The 23,043-nt window shown below is 39.9% G+C and overlaps 1 protein-coding gene across 6 annotated transcripts in view; it reads left to right on the top strand.

Moving 5' to 3' along the window:
- Window positions 1-23,043, top strand: part of ZBTB20 (zinc finger and BTB domain containing 20) — a 476,227-nt gene that overhangs the window by 339,259 nt on the left and 113,925 nt on the right. For all 6 annotated transcript variants that reach the window (XM_041410847.1, XM_041410848.1, XM_041410849.1 and 3 more), the window contains one exon: window positions 19,340-19,395. In XM_041410847.1, coding sequence (XP_041266781.1) covers window positions 19,340-19,395 — 56 coding nt within the window. The remainder of the gene's footprint in view (window positions 1-19,339; window positions 19,396-23,043) is intronic.

Here is a 23,043-nt window from a genome sequence, read left to right on the forward strand (position 1 = left end):
TTTTTACATTACCCCAGCTGGAAATTACTCATTTTCCTAACACAGCCTTGGTCTTCTACCTAGAAAGACACTCCAACACATGCAGAAAAGATGAAGGAGCTGTAGTTTTGGTTTATCATTATTATTTCATTTATTAAACAAAAGTGTCAATTTAATTTTTTTTTACTAAAATTTGGAAGATCTGAATATGCGTGATGCTTTCCATATCATTTTGATAAGGTGCTGAGCACTCACAATTTTCTTGGAAGCTGGTGAAAACCAAAAGCATTAGGACCTTCTAAAATCAGCCATCTAAGACCTTTTAAACAAAAGTCATCCTCTACTCACACAACATAGAAAATTTCATACAACTATACAACTAGAAGTGTAAATTAAGGTGTATTTCAGTCTCTCATCTTTGCTGATATTTTGTTGTATCGTGTAGGTCAAATGTCCATCTTCTTTTTGTATTGAACAAATCCCAGGGGTGCTTAATCTGAAGCACAGTGTTTATAAGTTAGGGAAGTAAATAATGTCTTACCAAAGCATGTGTTTTCTGTTGTGGAAGACCATGAGAATGGGTTGATTTAGCATGGATGTTTTGTTTCACTGCCACTTGCCCTAGGGATTCCCAGTCTGTTTTACAGTTTTGGTCAGGATTAGTGGCCAGACACACCTGGTACAACTCCTCCCTTTGGGGATGATGATGAAGGTATATCATGACAGGGTCATTAAGGTTGGAAAAGACCTCCAAGATCATCAATTCCAGCCTTAATATCACTTGGTAATTCTTAGGTTAAAGCTATGGGTGCAAAACAATACTGAAATACAGATTAGACCTTCCTCAGTCTGAGCTGGTGACCACTTACTGTTGGGACCTTCCAAGAAACTCTTGATCCAGCCTTTTCTTTTGGGGAAATGAGACTGAAAACATCACATCTTTGCATGTATTTGGCAGCAAATGGCAGTGGTTCTGTGCTGTTGGGAGAGACAGCAGCAACTTCCCTGGAAGCCAGATCTTCAGTGCCTCACATGGAGGGACCTCAATCCAAACCAGGAATCTAAAGAGTACTGCATGTGCCTGTATAAACAGTCTGCAAATCCCATTGTAATGAGACATTCCTGAGGTGATTTCCGAGCTCCTTTGTCCCAGTCAGGTGAATTCTCCCTAGGTCACACCCATGCTCCTCATGGAAAGCAGTGGAGTAAAGAATGCACCACTGACAGTATGTTTCTTATGCCTTGTGGTTGCAGAAGTGTGACTAGAAGAAACATCTGCAGATGTCTGGGTTGTACAGGAGTTAACAGAGAGAGTGATTTAGGCCACCAAATGTGGATATTTTATTGTGGCCCTATTGTAACTTCTCATATATTTTATATCTTCTAGTGACTGCACAATCCTGGGACTTGCCTTCTGGCTATGATTTATTTTTCCTGTTAAGTCATTGTTCATCATTATGAGCTGAGATTATTTTTCTGTGTAAATTTAACAGAGAAGCATTCTTGAACTTGAACACATTTTTAATTTTTAAAAAGCAGCAGAACTCCCTTTGCTCTCCTATGATTATGATACTAAGCAATTATAACTCTTTACCCTTTGGTCTTCACAGCATTCTTGTCAGATTAGGACAGAGAGAGGCTTAAATCAGGACACTGCCCCTGAACCCCCTCACGAGCTGTAAGCTTTGAAGGGGTTTTTAAGCCTGGATCCAGACACAGTCTTGTCTGAACACCAGAAAGCAAGCACAGAAACGTGCCAGGGAAGCAAGGCTGTGCAGTCATCGATGCAGATGTAATTTTGTTGTTATTGCTAACGCTGAAATCCTAAAGGAACAAAATTTAGTTGGGGAATCTGCTGAAGGGGAAAGAAAGAGGCATGCTAGTAGTTGACCTTGGCAGATGTCAGATGAAGGAATGCAAACGACTCTTAGGAAGACTTGGAAGGTCACTTGGGCAGTCTGAGAGAGGGTAAGCAGCCTTCCTGGCCACCCAAAATTTGGCATGAGCAGAGAGGCAGGTGCACCTGTGAGTAGATCAGAGGGTGTTCACTTGGCCTTTGGAGAATTTCAAACGGACAGGTACAAGGCAAGTCTCACATCTCGATTCTTCACAGAGGGAAGGTCACAGAAGCTCTGTAAGTGTTGTTGCATGGGGTTGGAGTATCAGAATAGTTTTGCCTTTTCAGTTGCTACACAAGAGGTTGAGTAATGCTTTCTCTTACCATTTATATTTTCTTATACTTGCCTAGAAGGATGCAATGATAGACTCTTCATTAAAGCAAAACCTGGTATTTTTTTTTAGGTAAAAAGAACTATCCAAAAGTTTTAGATTAGATGTACAAGTATTTAATTGCCATTCACATTTTTCTGTTCATGTTACTTAACAGTGTTATGCTTACCACTCAGTTAATCTCTGTCCTTGTTTGCAGTCTACATTTTTCTGCCAACCCCAAAAGCTCCCTAACCTTTGTTACTTCTTGTTTGAGCATCTTTGTGGATTTGTGTTTTACTTTTCACTCACTCACCTCTTTCCCTTTTCTTTCCCTTTGCTACCTACATGTAAGTTTATAATTTTTATTATGGGTGAGGAAGCCTGTTTGTATTTGTCCCAAATGTTGAGATCTACTGAAAGGGGGCAGGGGGAGAAACTAAATTTGAGTGAGTCATTATTCTTGGCTCCTTGAAAGTTGGAACCAGCTTCAAAGGGAGTCTCAACTTGGGGGCAGTTGCACAGATGAATCCCAAACCTTTTTACGTCCTCTTTCTTTCCTCCTCCTCTCTCCTCATGTAGTCCGAACAGATTTGGCAATTTCAGTTAAGCACGTCTGTGCAGATTTTTTAAATCCATTACATAAGTTTGTTAGTTTAAGACTCTCTTCTTCGACATATGAGCCTAAAATGGCTTTGATTTAAAAATGGAACTTGGCAGGGAATTTGTTCATATGGTAAGATATGTTTTTTTCTTAGTTTGGTTTCATTTATAATATGTTTTAATCATTTTTGGTGTTTTCAAAACAAATGGTGAAATATGGGGTTTTTTCTTCTATTTCTGGCTACCCTCCTCTGAAAGGCCTTACTTCTCTCTGTGTGTTTAATTTGGTGCTTGAAAAAGCCTTTCTAGACAGAGGCTGCAAAATGTAGACTTAACATGCCTGTGAGGAGGGAAAATTCAGACATGGATCCTGCTGACCAGAACTATGAATATCACGGATCCTCTCTAATAGCAGGCAGAAGGGTCACTGAGTGGGTCTCAGAGTATGTACAAATATAGAAATATTTGTAAGAAAATAAGTTGAATACAAGGAAAAGAAAGGCGGGAAACCAGGAGGGACAACACTATTTCTATATTCATGATCAGTGCATCATGATTATCTGAACAATTATAATTTTAAGGATTTTTTTTTCACAGTTTGAGGTGCAGCAAAGCAGATTGCCACCAAGCAAAATTCTTTCTTCTAGTTCCTAGAACAGGGGGGATCTGCATTCCCTGATTGGCCCAAATATCCTGAATTTTCTCTATTTTCTTACAGAAGTTTTTCTTTGTGATCTTCTTAGTACATACAGTAACCCATAGAAGAGACTTTTGCCCTTTAGCAGGTGGTTCAGACCATGCATCCTGTTAAAATCTGTACAATGGGATTGGTCCTAATTTTTCAAGTGATCTTGTCTTTGCGTGCACAGATCTCAACTTTGCAAGGGATGGGAAAGCAGGATACAAGTTAAAGTTGTGCTCAGTCTTGGAATCTCAGAGCAAATGGTTTTGAAAGAAATGCAAGGCTGACCACCTGGTCTGCCTGTTTCACCTAGCTATGTAGGAAACCCCAGCCTGTGTTTATGGCCAGACTGGCTGAAACAAAATACATGTTGCTTTTGCAAAGGACAACAGCAGAGAAGAGCATCATCAACCCAAAGAGCAGCCCCTTTTTTGAAAACAGACAGGTCCTAGGAAAAAACAATCTCCTCTACTCATCCTCTGTGGGAAACCCAGCTGCCATTGCTAACAGTTTAGGATGAGGAAGAGGTAAACTCTGCATGACGAAAGCAAAGGATGGGAGGATCCACTACAGAAAACTGTGGTAAATGGGAAAAATTTTCAACTACACTTCATCCTGCTTAAGGCTGATGTATGAGGTAGGGGGAAGAATCTTTCAGGCTTGGAGATGGGCTTTAGAAGACCAGCCAGAAAAAAAGCACACACAAAAATAAGAAAGCAGAAGGCGTGGGTGGTTATGGGGATTAGTACTGACATATGGAGCCTATCAGCTTGAAGTTACGTGTTTAAATCTGACCTAGGTCACTCATGCCCCAAAGTCATTACTGTCGAGCAGCTGTTGGGTGGCCTCTGTGAAATGACTTAGGGGTTTGAGCCCAGTTTCTAGTGGCAGGTGTCCACATTACACAAACCCATCTGTATTAATTGCCTCCCTGTATCTGGGAATCTAACCAGAAAGACTAAGGGTTCATCACAGAGACTGAGCTATCCCGTTTTATCTTGGGTGGCCCTTCAAGGAAGGGGCTGAAGAACTTTGGAAAAGTATCATAGGAGAAGACAGCAGATTCCCTTCTCAGTTGTTCAAGTCAGACCACCAATTTTCAAACCCCTAGGACCTGCAGATTTCACTGGTGCTGCGTTTACTCTTGAAGTCAGCAGAAAGTATTTCATAACTAGCTGCTTGCACAATGTTGAATATACATCATTTGGTTTCTACTTTCGGATCATAATAATATAAACAGGAAAACTACATTTTGAATTCATTAAGTTCTTCCTCCGCTGTTTATAAAAGATAAAAACTTCTTGCTCCTTTTTTTTTTCCTAAGGATTGATTGGTGTCATGTACATATTCGTTCACTTCTGTTTATGCAAGATAATAAGAGTATTAACATGGAGGTGGAATAATGGTGTTTATAGTTCCATCACCACTGTTTATATAAGATAAAAACAGTTTAAAAACCAGAAAAAGAAAAATAGTGAGAGAACATTTGCTGTTACGTACATATATTATTTTTTCCCACTTCTATTTGCAAAGAATGTAAAAGAAAAAAAATAAGTGCGGCAAGTTGAAGAAGAGTTGATTCTGTTTATAATATTTCTATGCTGTTTACCTAAGATAAATTAATTTAAAGTTGATGTAGGGAACAGCTTGGAAGAAGAGAATTGGGGTGAAAGAGGACCTGGTGGGGTTAAGTCTGATACTCTTAGTACCTTGTAATCCTTTCCTTTATTAAGAAACATGAAAGATGCATACTAAATCTTTCTAGTGGGAATACGATACCACCAGTGAGGCTGGGGACACACGGCGCTGTCAGGGCAGCCAATGCAGCGGCTACCAGAGGGCTTGGAGGCTTTCTGTGGCAGGAGAGCTCTCAGAACAGAAAGGATACTACAATAGCCTGAAAAGATCCCATGAACGTTAAACCCCTTGGTATCGTTGTCCATGGTCTTAGTCCAGTAATTGTGTGCCTGTATGACTCTGTTTTGTTCTGCAGCTTTGAAGTCTAATCCTAATTCCTTCAGGGAGAAAGGCTTGTAAAATGTCTGCATTTCATAGAGACAGGGAAAAACTACCTTTGATGAAAGCCCTATTGTCAGTCCCGCTCAGTCCTTCTGACTCACCCCTGCTCCTCCTACCCCATGCACGGGCATATTGAGGGAAGCTGGCAGGTGTGCATATTTCCTTGGGATGCGACTGATGATCTGGTTCACAATGTCAACCAGAAAGGCCTCTTATACCTAATAAAAGAACAACTGTGTGGACATTAATGCATTTGCAGGCAAAAAGTCCAGGAGTATTCGCTTACTTTTCCAACTGAGTTTGCTCCAGATCCAGTTAGACCCTCTGTGTGTTTGCTTTGGCCAAACATTCAAGCAGGCAGGCTTGAAAAATCAGGTGTTCGTACACTTTCAGGTAGGGAACGATCAGCAGCTCACTTTGTAAGTGGTAAGTGCTGTGAGAGATGGCTTTTTGCACATGCTTCTCACCCACCCTGTGCAGGTAAAGGAATCAACCCAGGCGTTGGCTTGACCTTCTCCAAGTGGTGATAGACTAGCTTAAAGAAAAATAGTGAGAAAAAATCCAACTGCATCGTTAACCAGGAAGCTATAGAGTATCAGTAAATCTAGACTTGCATCAAAAATGCTTTTTGTCTTCTAAAAGAAGTCACCATCTTCTGCAATTTCATAGTAGCATTTTTTTCCCTCTCTAGTCCTGTGTGTACCTAACTCACAATGATGTCTTCATCTCTTCTTCCCAATTCTTACTTCCGCCCAATAAATGTCTTTACAAGGCAGACCATTTAAACACATGCATAAGTCCGTTTCTGTTAAAAGGATCCTGAAGTAAAGGTTGAATTTTAATTATATCCTTGAATTCCATTTCATTCACACATTTGTATTTAAGCATGAGCTTGAGTACAAGGTTTGAGGGCTCAAGGTTTGACATTAATGCTGTCAGGATGCGAAACAGTGCTGTACATCAGTTGTGTTGTGTGATCCATTGCACTGCTTGATGCCACGTATGCACCCCTGCTCCAAATGTCAACTACTTGAAGCAGATTGTGTGTGCTTAGTGAGCAGCATTGCCCAAGGTAGTTAAAAAAACAGGTTTTATTTGAAAAAAATTGCAGTCTACAGGTGGATCTTCCAAAGGCAGATAAGGGTATGAATTTGCCAGGTAAATGAATCCTTAAACATTTCTCTCTACTGATTACCAGTCCTTACTTCCCTTAGTGCTGACGTGGATGCAAAGAGAAAGGATAGATCTGTCAGCAAGCTGAGAAAGAGTTTAAAGGAACTTCAATCAGAAAGTTTTGTTTTTCAGATGAATATATACTGTCATGGGTACAAAATGACATTTCCTGAAGTGAAGGCCATTCTCATCCCTATCCAGAGCATTCCAACATACAGTAATATGTGTCTTAATTATGGTGTTCCTGTGTCTAAAAACGGCTCAGAAATTTCACTTTTTAGAGTTGTATAATCAAGTTGCTCCACCTTGCTATTAGGCATGAATGGCAGTCAGTGCTCCAGGGAAGCCTGAAATTGAAAGAGCAGCAGGTGGGGAGCAGTGGGTCAGGATGGGTATGCATTTAGGAGAGCTGTGTGGGGAGTCCAGAAGTAGAATAGCAGGAAGTGCTGTAAATTGGATTGAACACGTTGCTAGTGGACAGGGTGAAAGATTATACAGCATTTGTCTGTGTGACTGTAATGAGCTTTTTTCCCATAAAAGATTTGGGGAGAAAGTACTGTGTATGAATAGGGTCCCTTTAAGAAGCACTTTTAAAAGAGCTCATTTTCGATTCCAATCATGTATATGCCCCAGCAAGACTGTAGCCAGATGCTTGTAGATCTGAGGAAAACAGCCCTACCCTTTTCTTATCATCTACCAGAGATGACAGACTTTAAAAACTCAATAGCACTTTCGATAACTTCTAACAAGAACTGGGATTTGCCTGGCTCCGTTTGTCTGGTCAAGGCTCTATTTCTGCCATTTATCCCAGGGAGATTTTCAGCAGAACCTTACACTTAGTGTCTAAATTAATGATATTCCTTCCTTTTTGCCATGACAAAAACCACTCTGCACTATATACATTATGCTAAAGTTTTTGTCATGGACACAATCTGTAAAAGCTTTTTCAGCTTCTTCGTTTTGACAAGCTGATTCCATTAAACCCTTCCCAGTGATCACATTTGTGTGGTACGCATGGGAGAGGTTGTTTGCTCACATGGTTTTCCCTTCTTTGAAGCTAGGAAACAGTGATCATCTCTCAGGTTACATGTTATGTCTTTTTCCTGTTCCCAGGAAAACATATTTTGAGGGAACACAGTGTAGCTCTCTTAGTAAATTAGTCTTCTCTGTGGTATAGTCATTAATTTTTCTTTAAGGCTCTTTTAGGATAGAGACATGGGCTTAGTTCTTAAAGTGTGTGGGTTGGTCTGTTGATATGTTTGCATTAAAAAGCTCTGAACACATGAGAAATTTCTCAGTATTTTTTACCAGTCCACTTGCACTGAAATGGAAATAGTTGAGTTCTTTGAATAACAAAACTCTCTAGTTTTTCCTAAATACATGGTTTACTGAAAATCCTCCAGTGAAGGTCACCACAGTCTGGTGATACCTCTGCTGGATACCTTGCACTACTGGAGGTTTTAAAGGGGTCAGGACAAACACTGGTAGTTCTGATTCTTCCATACTGGCAAGCGCTAGATGCTAGTAATAAAAACTGGAGCTGATAAATGATAGAGCTGATAATGAAAGAAAAGGATGCTTTATTTTAAAATGCATTTTCTCACAGCTTACTTTCTAAGTGAGTTATTTTAATATCAATTTTTGGCAATAAGGAAACTTAAAATTTTGTGGCTAAAACAGATAGGAGCCTGGAGGGGAATCAGATCCCTAAAAACCTGTGTTTGTCTTCAAGGAACGTTTTTTATCTGCCTTGGTTTAAAAGGAACATGATGTAGAGCTACTTCTTTATTTCACACTCAGTAAAGTCAGTAGGATGTTTTATGCCAGCCTCAGTGATGGGCACAGCCACCAGACTTTTTGGGATGATAGTCAGTGCAGAATAGCATTGCTTACAGCCTGCTTTAGCATAAACCCCAAATCTATCTCAGTAGGCTTCCAAGGGCATTGGAGCTTCTCAGATTCAGTAATTCATAATTTTTAGTGCCTTTTGTTAGTTAGTTAGTTTGTTTGTTTTGCAACTGCTAATAATTTCACCTTCCTTCCTTGTCCAGAGCATTTCCACAGATACTCATATTTCTCAAGCTGACAGATTTCTGATCCCCCAGACTGAATAGCTATGTATCTCAGCTTGCCATCTTACATGAACTTTATCTCCCTCATTTAAAATAGCAAAAGTACTGTCTAAATGAACAGACCATTATCCTGGTTAGGTTGTTAAAGTTACTGTAATGCTGACTTTATTTTCTTGTAACTGTTCTGAACAAAATGTTTCCTTTGAAAGGTCTCAGACCTCTATCCTCCCAACTCCTAATCACAGTAATATCCAACCTCAAGGAGTCGTTAGTGAAAACTCAAACAATATCCTGTAACAAATCAGCTATGAAGAAATTGGCATAGTTTATCTCTCTGATTCATGTTCATATGAAAATAATACGTTGCAAAATAAAGGTAGCATTGCTCTCATGTTATACAATATCCATTGGATCCCAGTCTTTCCTCCCCCACCAACACATGTCCCAAACTAACCCTGAGTATAACTCCGCAGTCACTTGTGAGACAGGATCCATCTGTAGAAGTGACATGTTCTTAGACTACAACTCCAGTTCATCGTGCTGCTTCTTAAACTGGCTCACCTATAAACCTCTCTTTGGTCATGGTAAGCTGTTGCATTTTTAGATAACTAGGAAAATGGTATAATGATTATATTTTAATCCCACCCTTAAAGAGGGGTTTATGTTTCAGGACCAAATGGATGCAGTGAACTGTGTAAACTGAATGTGGATGAGTTCTTGGAGTTGTTTGGTTTTGGTTTCATCTTTGTGAAATGGACGCTGAGATTTGCAGGAGGGCTGATAAGTAGCACAAACTATGTCTCACCACTGAGAGACTTCGTATAATCTTGGTGTCTGCTGTTTGAGCTTCAGCAATCAAAGGGATTTTCTTCACAGAAAGGAGCACCTGCAAGAAAGCAGGTGGCTTTTCAGGTTTCTGTGAGGATTTTTCTTCTCATTTGATGTGATACAAGTTCTAAACTGGATATCAAAAGATGTGAGTTCATTTCACAGTTCTGCCTGAGTATTGATCAGCTTCAAAATCAGTTTAGCTGTCTTCTTTTCTTTTTTCATTCCATGAATTAGGGATAAGGACAATTACCCCTATAAAGCAAAAGGTGATGTTTAGCTCATTGGGGGTTTGTTTGGGTTTTTTTACAAATAAAGTTCCTGAAATTATGTATATTGAATTCCACAACTTTAAATCAGATTGGTTGCTTTCTGGATGAGCTGTGTATAGATAGATAGATAGATAGATAGATAGATAGATAAGCTGTGCTGTGTTAGGGAAAACTAGGAAGCTTGGAAAATCTGAGAAATTATTCAGTCTTTTACAAAACATATCCCACAATTCATTATAAGTATTATTTCTACTTGTTGACTGGGTCAGTAAATGAAATTACCAGGCTGAGATAGCCCAAGATGTTCAGGAGAGGAAGTTCAGGACTGGAAAAAGAGTGTCACTTCTAAGCTAAGTCCTACTAGAGAAGGTGCTAGGTACTTGCAGTGTGACTTCTTTAATATTATGTCTGATTTTTCCCTTCAATTACATCTTGATTAAATCAACTACCCTGTCTCATCCTCAATCTATATTATCAAATGGATACTCCAGTTTAGATAGAAGAGATAAAAAATTCCATCTAAGCTTCTCTGCTGTTGTACAATTTAAACTCCCTGCATCATCTCCTTGGTGATGAGGGTGAGGGAGGGAGGCATATCAAAGTTAAAGTGATATAACAAGGATTCAAGGGAGGAGATGGTTTGAATATACTGGCAGTAAAACTTAGAATTACGAGCAGGTCCTGTAAAACAACATCATATTTGGTGATAAGAGGGATCCAATTTTGTGGTAAGAAACTGCATTCTTGACTCTTCAGCCACTCATCCCCATATAAAAGAGCAAGGAAAAGTTTGGTTGCCCTGAAACTCAGTTTTCAGGGCACACATCACAGAATATCACAGATAGCACAGCATGCTACAGAATATGAATATGCTGTTCTGATACCAAATATGAAATGGAGAGTATTTTTAGTGGAGCTTTATAAGGTAGTTTTGAATCATTTTAATAGACAGGAATTGAAAAGAAACACGTGAAAGATAAATTCCAAAGTATTGATTATGGCCTTATAGAAAAAACAGTTGGTTCTCCTGGAAAACTCGGAAGAAACACATACTTAACCTGTCTTGTAGATGCTGAGGGCTTGACACTGTGCACAGAGGTACAGCTGCATGAACCTAGTGACTTCAGTGTGTCTGCAGGGGTTTAAAGGCAAGTGAAATCTTTCTGTAATGCTTTTAGTCTTGTTCCAAGTGTTGTGTACTCTCCCAAGAACACAGCTCATGTTCGAAGCAGTACAAATTTTTAAAAATTGAGCACAAGCCGTATGCTCTCTTATCTTTCAAGGATTTGCTGCTCTTGTCTATTATGTCTGTCAGGTTAAGATATTCCTATAGGTCTTTATAGAATCAGGCTGTGATTTCTTTATAATTAGGCAGTCAGGAAAACATCCTGACAGTTTCTTTAAATGATTGTGGCAATGGATCTGACATACCCACACTTTCCCATCATGATCTTGCTGCCACTTTGCTCCTGATTTAACAAACACCCTCATAGTCAAGTCCTAAACCGGGCAGCACTCACCAAAGAGAGCAAGCTGGATTTTTGAAGTCCAGTGTAACTCCAGCCTAGGGCTTGCCAGAACTCTGCTCATACCCTTTTTGCCCCACAGCCATGCATGATGCAGACCCCCAAATCCCTGCACAGCCTTCCAGTCCCCTTGCAACTCAGGCTTAGCACCGTTCCCAATCTAACTTAGCACTCCAGCCCAACCTGTTCTCCAGATATTGCAGTGCTCATACACTCAGCCAGTGCCCTTTAGTTCTGCTCTGCAGTGCCATCAGGGGAAAATGTTGTATCAGAGTACTTATGTCCCAAATTGAATGTTAGTCAGATGTTAAAATGAAAGAAATATTATGGAGAGTCAGCACATCTCACTGAGGAAATAAATTATGTACAGTGGAGTGTCATGCCTCTTGGGACCACATATGATCCAAAGACACCATTTACAGAAGTGATCACAACACCAGTGGATTTATCAGTTCATGATAAAGGAACATTAATACCCAGAAAGCAAATAATAATTAGCAACAGAAAGTTCCCAACCAGTAACTTAAACTCATTTTTCAGGGTCACTTCCTCACATTAGTAGCCTATTTGTATGTATCACTAGATTTTATAGCAATTATCTCCTTATTAATAGCAACTTCACTAATTGCTATTATTAATAAAGATGCATTTAGTTCCTAGTACCTTGATTTCTCAGTTTAACATTTTGGTTACTCAAGTGTCATCTGCCTAAATAATTTAGTATTATTTGATTGCATTTTCTCATGCTGTGCAGTCCAGTTTTGGAAATACAGAATGCAGGGCAGGTGCTTGAGAAGGTGTAGGGAACAGGGAGCGTGCACTAGGACTGCAAACCTCCAAGCAGGGAAGCAAAGATGCTTCTTTGCTTGTCCACCTTGCGGTAAGGAGAGCACAAATTGATGTGGCCGTGGTGTAACACACAGTTCCACTTCAACCATACACCTTCAGAACAGAAAATTCACCTACAGGTATAATCAGAGCCAAGACATAATTTTGAGTGTTTTATCCAGAAAGGTAGCCAGAACCTTTAGGTATATATCCTTGTATAGTTTGGTAGATATGTTTTCTCTTTTCTTCTGTTTAAGGTTTCAAAGCTGAGTTCTAAGTGCCAAGAGAAACCAACACAAAATATTTTATAAAATGAAAATGCCCAAATTGCTTCTGGACCATAAAGAGAACTCATCTGGTCAACAGCTGACTTCTCTTTTCTCTCTTTTGTAAGAGTGAGGAGGGAGCAGTCTGTATGCTGGGTGGGAACAATCCAGTCTCAATGCAACCATTATTTTTCCAGTGCCATCTTTGCTCCTTCCCTGCCTCTTGATGGGAGCACACACAGCCACACAGTGGGGGACAGGGGGATCAGGGGCCTGGGGGATATTATAGACGGGAGCAGACAGCAGCTGCCAGCAGAGCAGTGAAGCTGGACGATGGCACAGCCCCCTTGGGCAGTCAGAAAGGGGAATTAGGAGTTATTTTGGCAGCGGCCATCCCTTCCCAGGCATTCTGTTCCCAGAATTAGTCCCCTAGCAGTGGCCTCCTTGTCCAGGGTGGTGGTGGGCAACAGGAGCAGGGCAGTGCTGTGGCTCTGGGAGGTGGTGCTGGGCAGCCTCCTTCTGCCAGCAGGCTGAGCTGGAGGCTCAAGTGCCTGCCAACAAAATGCCCTGGTTTCACTCGTTGTAACAAATCCCTCAAAGATGTAGTCAGTGGTTAGAGTCCCAGAAAGATAAAAGAAGCACTATTCCAGGCCATCTTTTAAGTCATGATACATGCTCAAAATGCTACATTTGCATTATAAAACAAGAATATATTTAACCTTCCTTCTTCCTCACTTTTTGTTAGCTTTGCCCTCACCCTGAGCCCCTTAAAGAAGCTGCTGCTGAAGCTATAGTTCTTCTATAGTTCTTCTTCTGAAGTTCTTCTTGGGGAGCAAGAGACCTCCAATGGATGTTAATTAGAGTTCAGTTTGCAGATGCAAGAGATTACTGTTCTTGTTTCATCTGTCTCATTGTTTTCACTGAGAACAGCTGTTAGGACTTATTTTGGGCTGAGTTACCTGTGGAATGAGTCAGCTTGATGTCTTTTTGCATTAGCTTACATATACATGAAAGTCCAAATTTGGGTTGGATTAATTTCCTTTGACTTATCAAAACATATTATCCAGCCTTCCTGGCAGACAGAGTGTGCTGAAAAATCTATTCCATCGAGATTTTTCTTTTGTGTTTTCTAGTTGTGGGTCCTTGGAATTTTCCGGTTTATAAAAGCATTTTTGCATGTGTGCATTTGTAATGCTCATTTAAATTCTGTTTTCCCCAGTACCTGTTTGTTAATGGGGAAAAGACAAGGCTAAAATTACAGGCATTCTTAATTATAAAAGAAAATTTTAAAGTCTCCTTTTACTACCCTTAACAGCCGAAATTTAGCAATGATATTAAATACACTACTGACATTAAATACACTAGTGAAAGAAAATGTAAGCTTGAGCTGTGTCATAATTCCTTTACACTATGTGTTAAGGTAGACAGCAAGGCATTCTTTCTTCAAATTTGAGAGAGGAAACAGGAGAGGAAACCTTTTTTATTGTCTTTGGTGGACTGTAGCTTCTAAACAAACTCTGCCTTTGGAAAATGAGTGATGGAAATATTATCAATAAATTTTGATTCAAAATGGTTGTCAAGCCATCACTGTATTCTTCACAGAACCGCAGTTTGGCTGTTTATTTCATTTAAAAGAGCATATGTAGTGGTAGGTGAGTAGTTTCTTTTTTCAAGCTCTTTCATGATGCATAGCAAAAATACATATACGTGTGGCAATGCATACAGACTTGTTAATTCTGATGTGCATAGAAAAACTTCTTGTCCTTTCCTAAAGATTGTTTTATTTTGATTCTCCAGTATTGCAGACCTAGGGTTTATACATGGCCATGTAACTGGCTCTCAAGCTTTGTTGTGTCCTCTCCCATATGAGCTTTCTCCCTGCCTGCAATAAGCTGTCAGATGTAAAACCATCTCCTCAGTTCAAGCCTTTCCAAGCACTAGCTCCACTGAGTGATGTTCATTTCCTGTCTTCTTAAGCAGAGCAGCCAGCCCTTCTCCTCAGTCTTGTGTGAATGAAGGAGTCCATGAGGCTGGGCTGTGGAGCTTCCTCTTCTGGTGGGCGCACAGAGGTGAAGATGCAGAGCAAAAAAAGGGATGTGCCCTGTTAGCCTCTGCAAAGACTTGATTTCAAAAGGAGCAGGATTGGGCCTGTGCACAGGTCAAGATCTGCTGCACTGCTTTTTCTCGGGTGTGCCTTTTGGACCATGTATGTGTTGTGACACACCGCTGGTGTCGTCAGTCCCCATGCAGACAACAACGTGCAGTGCAGCCTGTTAATGCAGGTCACTGAAATTCCAGATATTTTGACTGCTACAGAAGGTGGTCACTTCAAGTAGTGTGAGCACAGGGAGAAAAAAACAAGGGGGAACTTGAAGGTCATTTTCCTCTCTGTGTTGGCACGTTGCTTTTCCTGATGTGGCCCCTTGCCTTGCGTGTGACATTTGTGGCTAAGGTGTTGTCATATTTCTGGTATGCTAACATAACATTTGACTGCCTTCCTCTGCATTCTTGTAATTAACTCCTAATATTAAAGCAGTTTCCATCTCTGGATTCCTCAGCAAGCTGATTGAAAGGCGATTTAATTGCACAGCATTGCCAAGAAGCATGTTAGGTGATTGCTGGCTGTAGTAACAAGTAATGTGAAGGTAATAGAAGGTATCACAGGGACTAAGATTTTGCTGGCCATTAGCAGAGGTGACTTCAAAAAGCAGATGATAATTAGTATAGATTTCACTGAACCAAGTTTCCATCTGTTGCTAGTCACTGGATTTTGAGCTGCTCTCCTATTAAAGATTAGCATGTATGTTCCTGGATTCTCAATAGAAAGGACACTTAGGGGAAAAGGGTATAAATCAACAAATAACTGTGTAACCTGCAAAAATATAAATCTATGTAGATTAATCCGTGTTTCCTAAATTGCATGCTAGATTGCAATTCAATCAAAGGGTAGGGGTCGTGTGACGTTTATGAACATTTATGGATGGTATAAGCACTCAGATTAAATGTCAAACCTGGTATTCAGTTTAGAATCATGTATTATTGTTATTCATTAATATATAACAACAACAATTATATCCACTAAAATCCTCAATTTAATTTTGCTGTAATCTGTCTCTGCTGTGTCAGAGATGCAGTGCAGTCTCTTTGCCCCCTCAGATAATTTAAAGGGCTCCACTGAATTTCAGCCAGTCTGTGCTTTTACCCCAGCATGGCACTGGCTCCATTTGGGCCCCTCTCAACTGAGGAATTCTCTAGTGAATTATTTTCTTTATCTTCCACCTTGATTAAATTTTAGTTTTCATACTGAACAGGTGTAGTGCACCCAGAAGGGGAGGAGAGGCAAAACTCTGGATCTGAGATCCAGTTTACTGAGTATATTACACATGATAAAACTGTACCCCTCACTGGCTCCATATCAGTAAAGGGTGAAAATGCTTTGAGGCAAAACAGTCATTTTAGGATTATCTAAATTTGTTGTCAGTCCTTCAAGTCTGCTTCTTCCCAGTCTGGGGCTAAAGGGCTAACATTGCTCACCTTGGTGTGCTGCTTTGCATCAGAGAGATCCTAAATCACTTTGCAAAAATGGAGCAGAATCACTGTCCCAATTTACTGCTAAGACAGCACTTGAAGCAGGTTAACTCAAGCCACTTAGTGAATAAAGTGTAAGAAGCAACTGAATGCCAATTGCAGAAATGACTTTGGCACCTAAGATGTTAGTGTTGTTGAAAGGAAGCAATGCTTAAGCTAACAAAGGCAATATATTTCATCACAGTTTACAGCCAAAATTTTGCTGACTTTCAATGAACTTCAACATGAATGCCTCAGTCACTTTTGAAAATTGTAGTTAGCGTCATAAATCTGTTATCTGTTTATATGATGTCACTCATGCCACTGGTTTTCACCATCTTAACTTCCCATAAATAGAAATTCTTCAGTGTCTAGGAACCTTATTCTCTTTAAACTCGGGGGGACTAGATTCCTAAATAGCCTTAACATGTAGACCTTGCTTGTCTCTTAGTCTTTGTGATTTAAATGGAATTTATTCATGTAGCAAAGAAAGAGAAAAGGAGAAGGATCTGACCACAGTGAAGCAAAGACAGGTTTAAGATTAGCCCTTGGCTGTTCTGTTCAATGGCCAAAGCATCTTCCAAGTAATCATGATTAATTAACACTAGGAATTCAATACTAAAAAAAGATCAGTGGATTCCATTGGTCCATTCCACCAGACAGAGCAGGTTGAAAACAAGCGACATAAATAGAGACAGGTAACTATTCTGTTTATAACATAGAGACATGGGGAAAATGGTCAGCTTTCTTCAAGTTCATTTTCTTATGTTATTATATATTAATATGTCTTGAAGAAATCTACTGTGTTAATCTAATGTAATTAGGTTAAATGTCTCTAGTGACCAACAGTGCCATATGATAAGAAGTTTCACCCCAGCATTTTAATGGTTCAGGTTCTGCTCATGGTTTCAATTAAGTCAGCATAATTGCACAAGGCAGTGAGAACAGGATTTGGCCCATTTCTCTCCTGCATACGTGTTCTGCAGTTATCTAACCTGGAATGAATCACAGACACATCTTGTTTTTTACAGTACTTTACAGGGAAAATTTTGTTTTCATGTATTTTCTTTTGAACAAAACTGATAATCAAGTGTCCAGACCAGTTGCAATAATTTTTAAAAGTACAGTGTTTCAGTTCTGGTGATTTTGCCGGATTCTAGTGTGCAGCTTCTAGTGTATTGTGCCGGTCTATAATTACCCTACAGTTTTAATTAGGCAGGAAAATCTTGTTCATTTCTTAGAGCAAATTCAGTGGTAATGTTTGTATAAGTCATTACTCAGCATCTCCATAATCTCAGGCCATAATTTGTAGAATTCTTTGGCATCCATGTTGTCAAAATTGCTTGATGATTTCCCTTAAGAGAACTTGTTTTATGTTGCTTATAACAGAGCCAAACTCTAATCTCAGCCTAAAATTTTCCATTCTGTGTTTTCCCCCATACTGGATGCCTTCCGGTTTTTTTTTGGTTGTCGTTGTTGTTGGTTGGTTGGTTGGTTGGCTCTGGGACTCCAGGGCACATTTTTTTGGCTCCAACCTCTTGTCTCAGGTTCTTCCCCGGTTTGTAGCTCACTGTCCCATTTGCCCAAAACTCTGAAAGAAGTACTACCCAACTACCAGCCCCTAAGAGTGTTTCACTATCATCTATTACAGATGAATCCACAGACTTCCATGGTTAAGTCTTCAGGAGAAATGTAAGAGGAAAATAGGGGGTACGTGCTTAGGAAAGGAGATTTTTCTCCACCAGGAAAACTTCCCTCTTACAGTTCATTAGAATAATGGATTCTTGAAAGCAAGGTAGTGACCTTCTCTTCACCAGCTTGATCTTCCCCGTCCTTTCATTTTATGTCATTTCAGCTTTTCATTCTGCACAGAATCCATCCTGTCTTCTGTCTCATGCAAGTCTTCCTTACATGTGGGAGCAGTCACATTTCTCTCCTTTACAGAGAAATCTGCTGTTAAAAGGGCCTCTCTGGGTGGCCTGTCCAAAAGATGCTATAAGCATCTTGTTTCCTGCCCTGCAGTTTTTAGGATTGTCTCTGCTCTTTGCTGTGTTTCCTACACCTTCCTTGCAAACCAAGCCCTGGATTTGTACACAGATGCTTTCTCTCACACTCTCCTCTACCAGGACAATAATTCCCACAAATAGTAGCTACAACCCTGAACAGATTTTCTGCCTGCCTTCCCTCTCTGTCTCTCTCCTGTGACAGCTCCTCTCTTTCCCTTCACTCTCTTAACTCAGGTTTATATTTCTCTGAGGTTTTTTTAATTGCTTTGAGGAATGACAGAGCTATTCTCGCCCTGTAACTACACAGGAAGCAGAAGCTGAGGGCCAGGTCTTAAGTGCTGGAGTACACCACATGGATCCCATGGTCGTTTTCTACTGTGCTCCTGGTCCCCTGATAACAATCTTCTGGAGAACACTGTCTGGCCTGACTGCCCAAATTTTTTTCAGCTTGGCAAAGGGAAGGGGAGGCAGGACTGATTTGTAGCTTTGAACATTTGGGGAGCATCTGCCTTTGTTTTCTGTGTCCAACAGGAGTGTGTCTTCTTGTTACAATTCAGAGCATCAGGCTTTGATTAATTTTGTTTATTGCTTCATCCCAGGTTATTATGTTTTGGAAATAAATATGGAAATAAATATGTTGGCAGTAAAGCTTAGTTACTCCATTGTAGACCTGTAGTCTACCAGAAGTTTGCAAACCTTTAGCCATTCCACTTTCATGCAGTCTTTTTTTTCCTTAGGGGTCTCAGGGTAACAAATCAATCAAGTCCAAGATACTGTGTTGACAGAAGGAACTAAGACAACACAATTTTTCTGTGCAGCTATCAGCTGTAATGTAAGCATTCTCAGCCCTAATAATAAGCCTAACCCCTCTTCTGTGAAGGTCAGGATCAAGAAGGCGAGTTCTGTTTCAGAGTGCTGTATCATCTGGCATGACTGCTAAGAAGGATGCTGTTCAAATCTGGCAGTGTTTTTGTGATAAGAGCATTTGTCCATAGGAGCCACAAGCCTATTTCACAGAGACTGTTGAACAGCCACCAGAGGATATTTAGTCTCGGCTGGCCTGGAATTATCCCAGGACTGAAAAGCTCCTCAGCCATTACCACTTCTTTCAGCTATATAGTTCTGGGGTCGGGTAGTTTCAAAACTTCCAAGATCTATGTTTGTGAATTTAAAAGATTTTTTTTTTTCCTCTGCTGTGGGAATTGCCAGCATCTGTAAATCTCCTTGATCCCTGTTTTATATTATTCCACTGGTATCATTTAGTGTGTTTGTTAACAATTTGATTTTCTTTTTTCTTTCTCTCTTCTCAGATCACTCACAATCAGTTTGTGGCCTTTCTCTGCAGGAACCTTTCCTTGTCTCTTGTGTAAGTACTTATAACATTTTATACTTTTCATTGATATAAGTTTTGCCTTTTCTTCAAGTTCCATCAAAGTCAGCCCAGGGCCTCTGTTGCTTCCCATGGTCACAGGACTCAATACTGAATTTTCATTTTAATGCAGTCTAAGATTTTAATGCAGTATCACCTTATGGGACTCAGATTTTAGTTCAGTGACATTGTGTGATTGATTAATCTGGAATTTATGTGCACAATTCTGGATGACAATACGGAAAATTTCTGGTTATATATGGGGATATACATGTTTTGATGGAAGTTATGCTGCTGTGTTCTAGTTCAGAATGAAATATAAAGTATTCCATGCTGTGCCAGTGCAAAACAAGTACAGAATACAGTCAGCTAGCATTGCAACCTGTCCATGCTGAAGTTTGACCCTGCGGTGAGGGACCCTTCCTTACCCAGTCCTGGCTGCTCTCTGAACTGCTCTTCTTATTTAGGTAGATGAAATGTGCTGTATTCTTATTGACATCCAACAGTACCAGGATTAAAGATATGTCAGCGATTTCTTTGGAAGGTGTTGCAGGGGTCTGTTCTCACCTAGTCACATTCACTTGAGTTTTTCTGCTGCTATGTAGGTTGGTGATTCACTGACCTTTTTAACTGAAGAAAATACTATGTTTATCCAGATAATTGTGTTTTCAAGACCCAGAACAGGAAGAATTAATGTTTTCATGGTTTAAGTTTTGGGTTTTTTTCCTTTCTGGGGAGGAATAAAGGATGGAGCCTTTGGGAGTTTGTTTATTTGTTATCATTTGAGTTTTAATTTTGTCAGATTCTGACACACGATGGTTTTTCACATTTGGAACAAAAACTCACATTTTTCTGGGATTCCTTCATACAAATTGGCAGTGAAATCTAGTGCTTTTGAAACAATGACTCTTCTTGTTGAAATATAAGGGGAAATATAGCACTACCACTTCATAATATTTACTATAGTTAAGTAAAGACAGACCAAAGTTTCAAAATGTCCACCAGCATTTTAAGCCACTGTTTTGGGATGTCCAAGCTGAAGCTATTTTGTGAATGCCAAAAATAATGAAGGCTTTTAAATTTAGGTTTAGAACTCCACGTTCAAATATACCTGGACTTTGTGTTACTTCAGATCTCTACTTTGCAATTTAAATTCATGTCTCTTACCTGTTTAGAGAGAAAAGTAGATGACTGTTAAAGTGCTGCCTGGAATTAAAAAAAAAAAAAAAAAAAAAAAAAAAAAAAAAAAAAAAAAAAAAAAAACCAAAAAAACAAAACAGCACCATAAGAGAAATAGCTCTCATATTTAGGAGAGGGATTAAACCTCCGAATCTGTAAATTTATATTCAAGTTCTGTTTTGATTGTTGGTATTTCTTTAAAGGGATGTGAAAGTGCAAATGGACATTCATAATTTTTTCAAGGTGTTTGAAACCACGAAAGAGCTTTTTTTCCCCCAATACTAGAGCTAAAATACGTGGGTTTAACATTTAAAGTTGACCCACTACTTTTGCAAAGCAGAAGGAAATGGCACTCTGCCTTCTCCCCCACCCCGTGGGCAAAAAGAGGAAATTTGCTGCAGTGGCTGCAAAAGGTGGTATGACAATGCCAGCTCCCAAGGAGATGTATTTGAGTTGACCTATCATGCCTATGGTGTCCCCATATTTCTTTCCCTTCTCTTTTGCCTTTCATTAGAATGTGTCCCAAATCTGTAATTTACAACATGCTGCTCCAGTTTTGCTCTGATATATTTGCTACAAATAAGTAGGAGCCTATGCATGTCCATAGCTGCCCGTGGCGGTGTCAGGCCTGCGAGATGAGGGGAGCAGAGGCACCCAGAGAATGCAACATGGCTTATGTCTAATGTGACATTTATTTGACTCAGAAAGGCAATTGATTAAAGGCCCATCGGATCTTTGCCATCATGTATTATGTATTTATCCGGCAGGGGCAGTTTATAATGGCCCCTGACAAATCCTATTATTTTTGTTGCAGTACTTCATAATATCAATAAAAAGCATTAATGATACTCGGGAACGAGAAGCGTTAACACAGCTTGTGTTAACACTTCCCACAGCAGTGGCAAAACCATTTTTGTCTGTGGCAGACACCATGTGCCTTCAACATTTGCACAAAGGCACCGGTTTAACGTGGTTCTACCTCTGCAGGGCAAGGCAGTTAGGTGGAAGCAGCAAGCTGGTTTCATGATAGGTAGGCATGTGGAAACCTGAGGCTGAAATCCCTCTTTGACAGTGCTTTGCTGTGTGACCATGCATTTGTTTTTTCCCATCTGGCTGCCTTTGTTTCTTGACATGTAGGATTAGAATCATGTGTTCTCTTTCTTCTTTAGATCTCGCTTATTCCACAGCCAAGAAGGGCTTCTTGGTGCTTGTCCATTCCTAAATTAGCAAGCTCCATAGGAGCCCAACTATATCTCAGGCATGTCTTTTTCTGTATTGGCTCTCCCCTTTCTCTCTGGAATGCAGGTCCTTCAGGCCATTGATAGTCTGGGTTCTTTCTGGTAGCAGAAAAAGTGTAAATGGGACATTTTTACATTAGAAGCTCTTAATGGTACCTGACAAGCATGTTTCTGATCTAGATAAGTGATTTGTTCTGCCCTCTGTCTCAGTGTCCAGTACTGGGCTCTCTTTTCATATCCCTTCCCACAACTTGCTGCTGATTCAGTCTTCTTCCTTCTCCCAGATGTTACATACACATCTGCCTAATTATATGGCATCAGGGTTTTCGAGGTGGACGGATTTTATCGATCTCCCCCCCAAACTATATTCCCACTTAAGAGGAATACAGTTAATCTCTGCTCCCCTTGAATATCCCCAGGACTTCAAGAGGCACAGGTGTATTCCTTGTCAAAATCATTCTTTTCATGGAAGAAGTTTTCCAACCAGCCTGTAGCAGTATGGACATTACTAAGGTGCTTTACAGTAGGAGAGATAGCTACATAGGATAAAGAGAGACAGAAGGACACTTGTTTAACTTGCAGAGCACTACCTGTTCAGATGGAACCCATACAATATTGAAAAGTTAACTGCTGTTAGCATTGGTAAATGCAAATCAGAAGTGCACCAAAGTGATCCAGACACAAGGAAGTTGCAGGACATGTTAACATAATTCCATGGATACCTGTCCATCTTGTTTAAATAGATTTCTGATGTAACCAGGTTGTACTGAGCTCCAGCATCATTCCTATCAGACTGAGCACTGATTCTAATTCTTGTTACTTGACATCCTGGTTTAAAAAAGGAAAAAGAAAAAAAAAACAAAAAAAAAGGAAAAAAAATCCTAAAGGAAAAAGAAAAGAAGGGAAAAAGTGTAAAAAAAGTGCAATTTATTCCCCAGCTTCATGAAGACGTATTTGGTCAAGTAATGATGACCTAAGGGAAGCTGAGAGGCATCTTACTGATCTCATCATAGTTATGAGAACCATCCATCATATGGTCAATGATTTGTAAGTCAAAAGACACCCAGCAGTATTCCAGCCTGCCAGTCGCCAGTTTCTGAGAATCCTTATTGACTTTACCAGACGTGATGATGCTCAAATAGTCTTTGATATCTATGTATATGTCCCTGCTTTGGTACTTGTTCACCACCAAACTGTCATCTGTTACCACTCTGAACCATTATCGTCA

Source organism: Onychostruthus taczanowskii, unplaced genomic scaffold, assembly GCF_017590055.1.
Source record: "Onychostruthus taczanowskii isolate IOZ18803 unplaced genomic scaffold, ASM1759005v1 scaffold34, whole genome shotgun sequence".
In the NCBI taxonomy this organism is placed as follows: Eukaryota; Metazoa; Chordata; class Aves; order Passeriformes; family Passeridae; genus Onychostruthus; species Onychostruthus taczanowskii.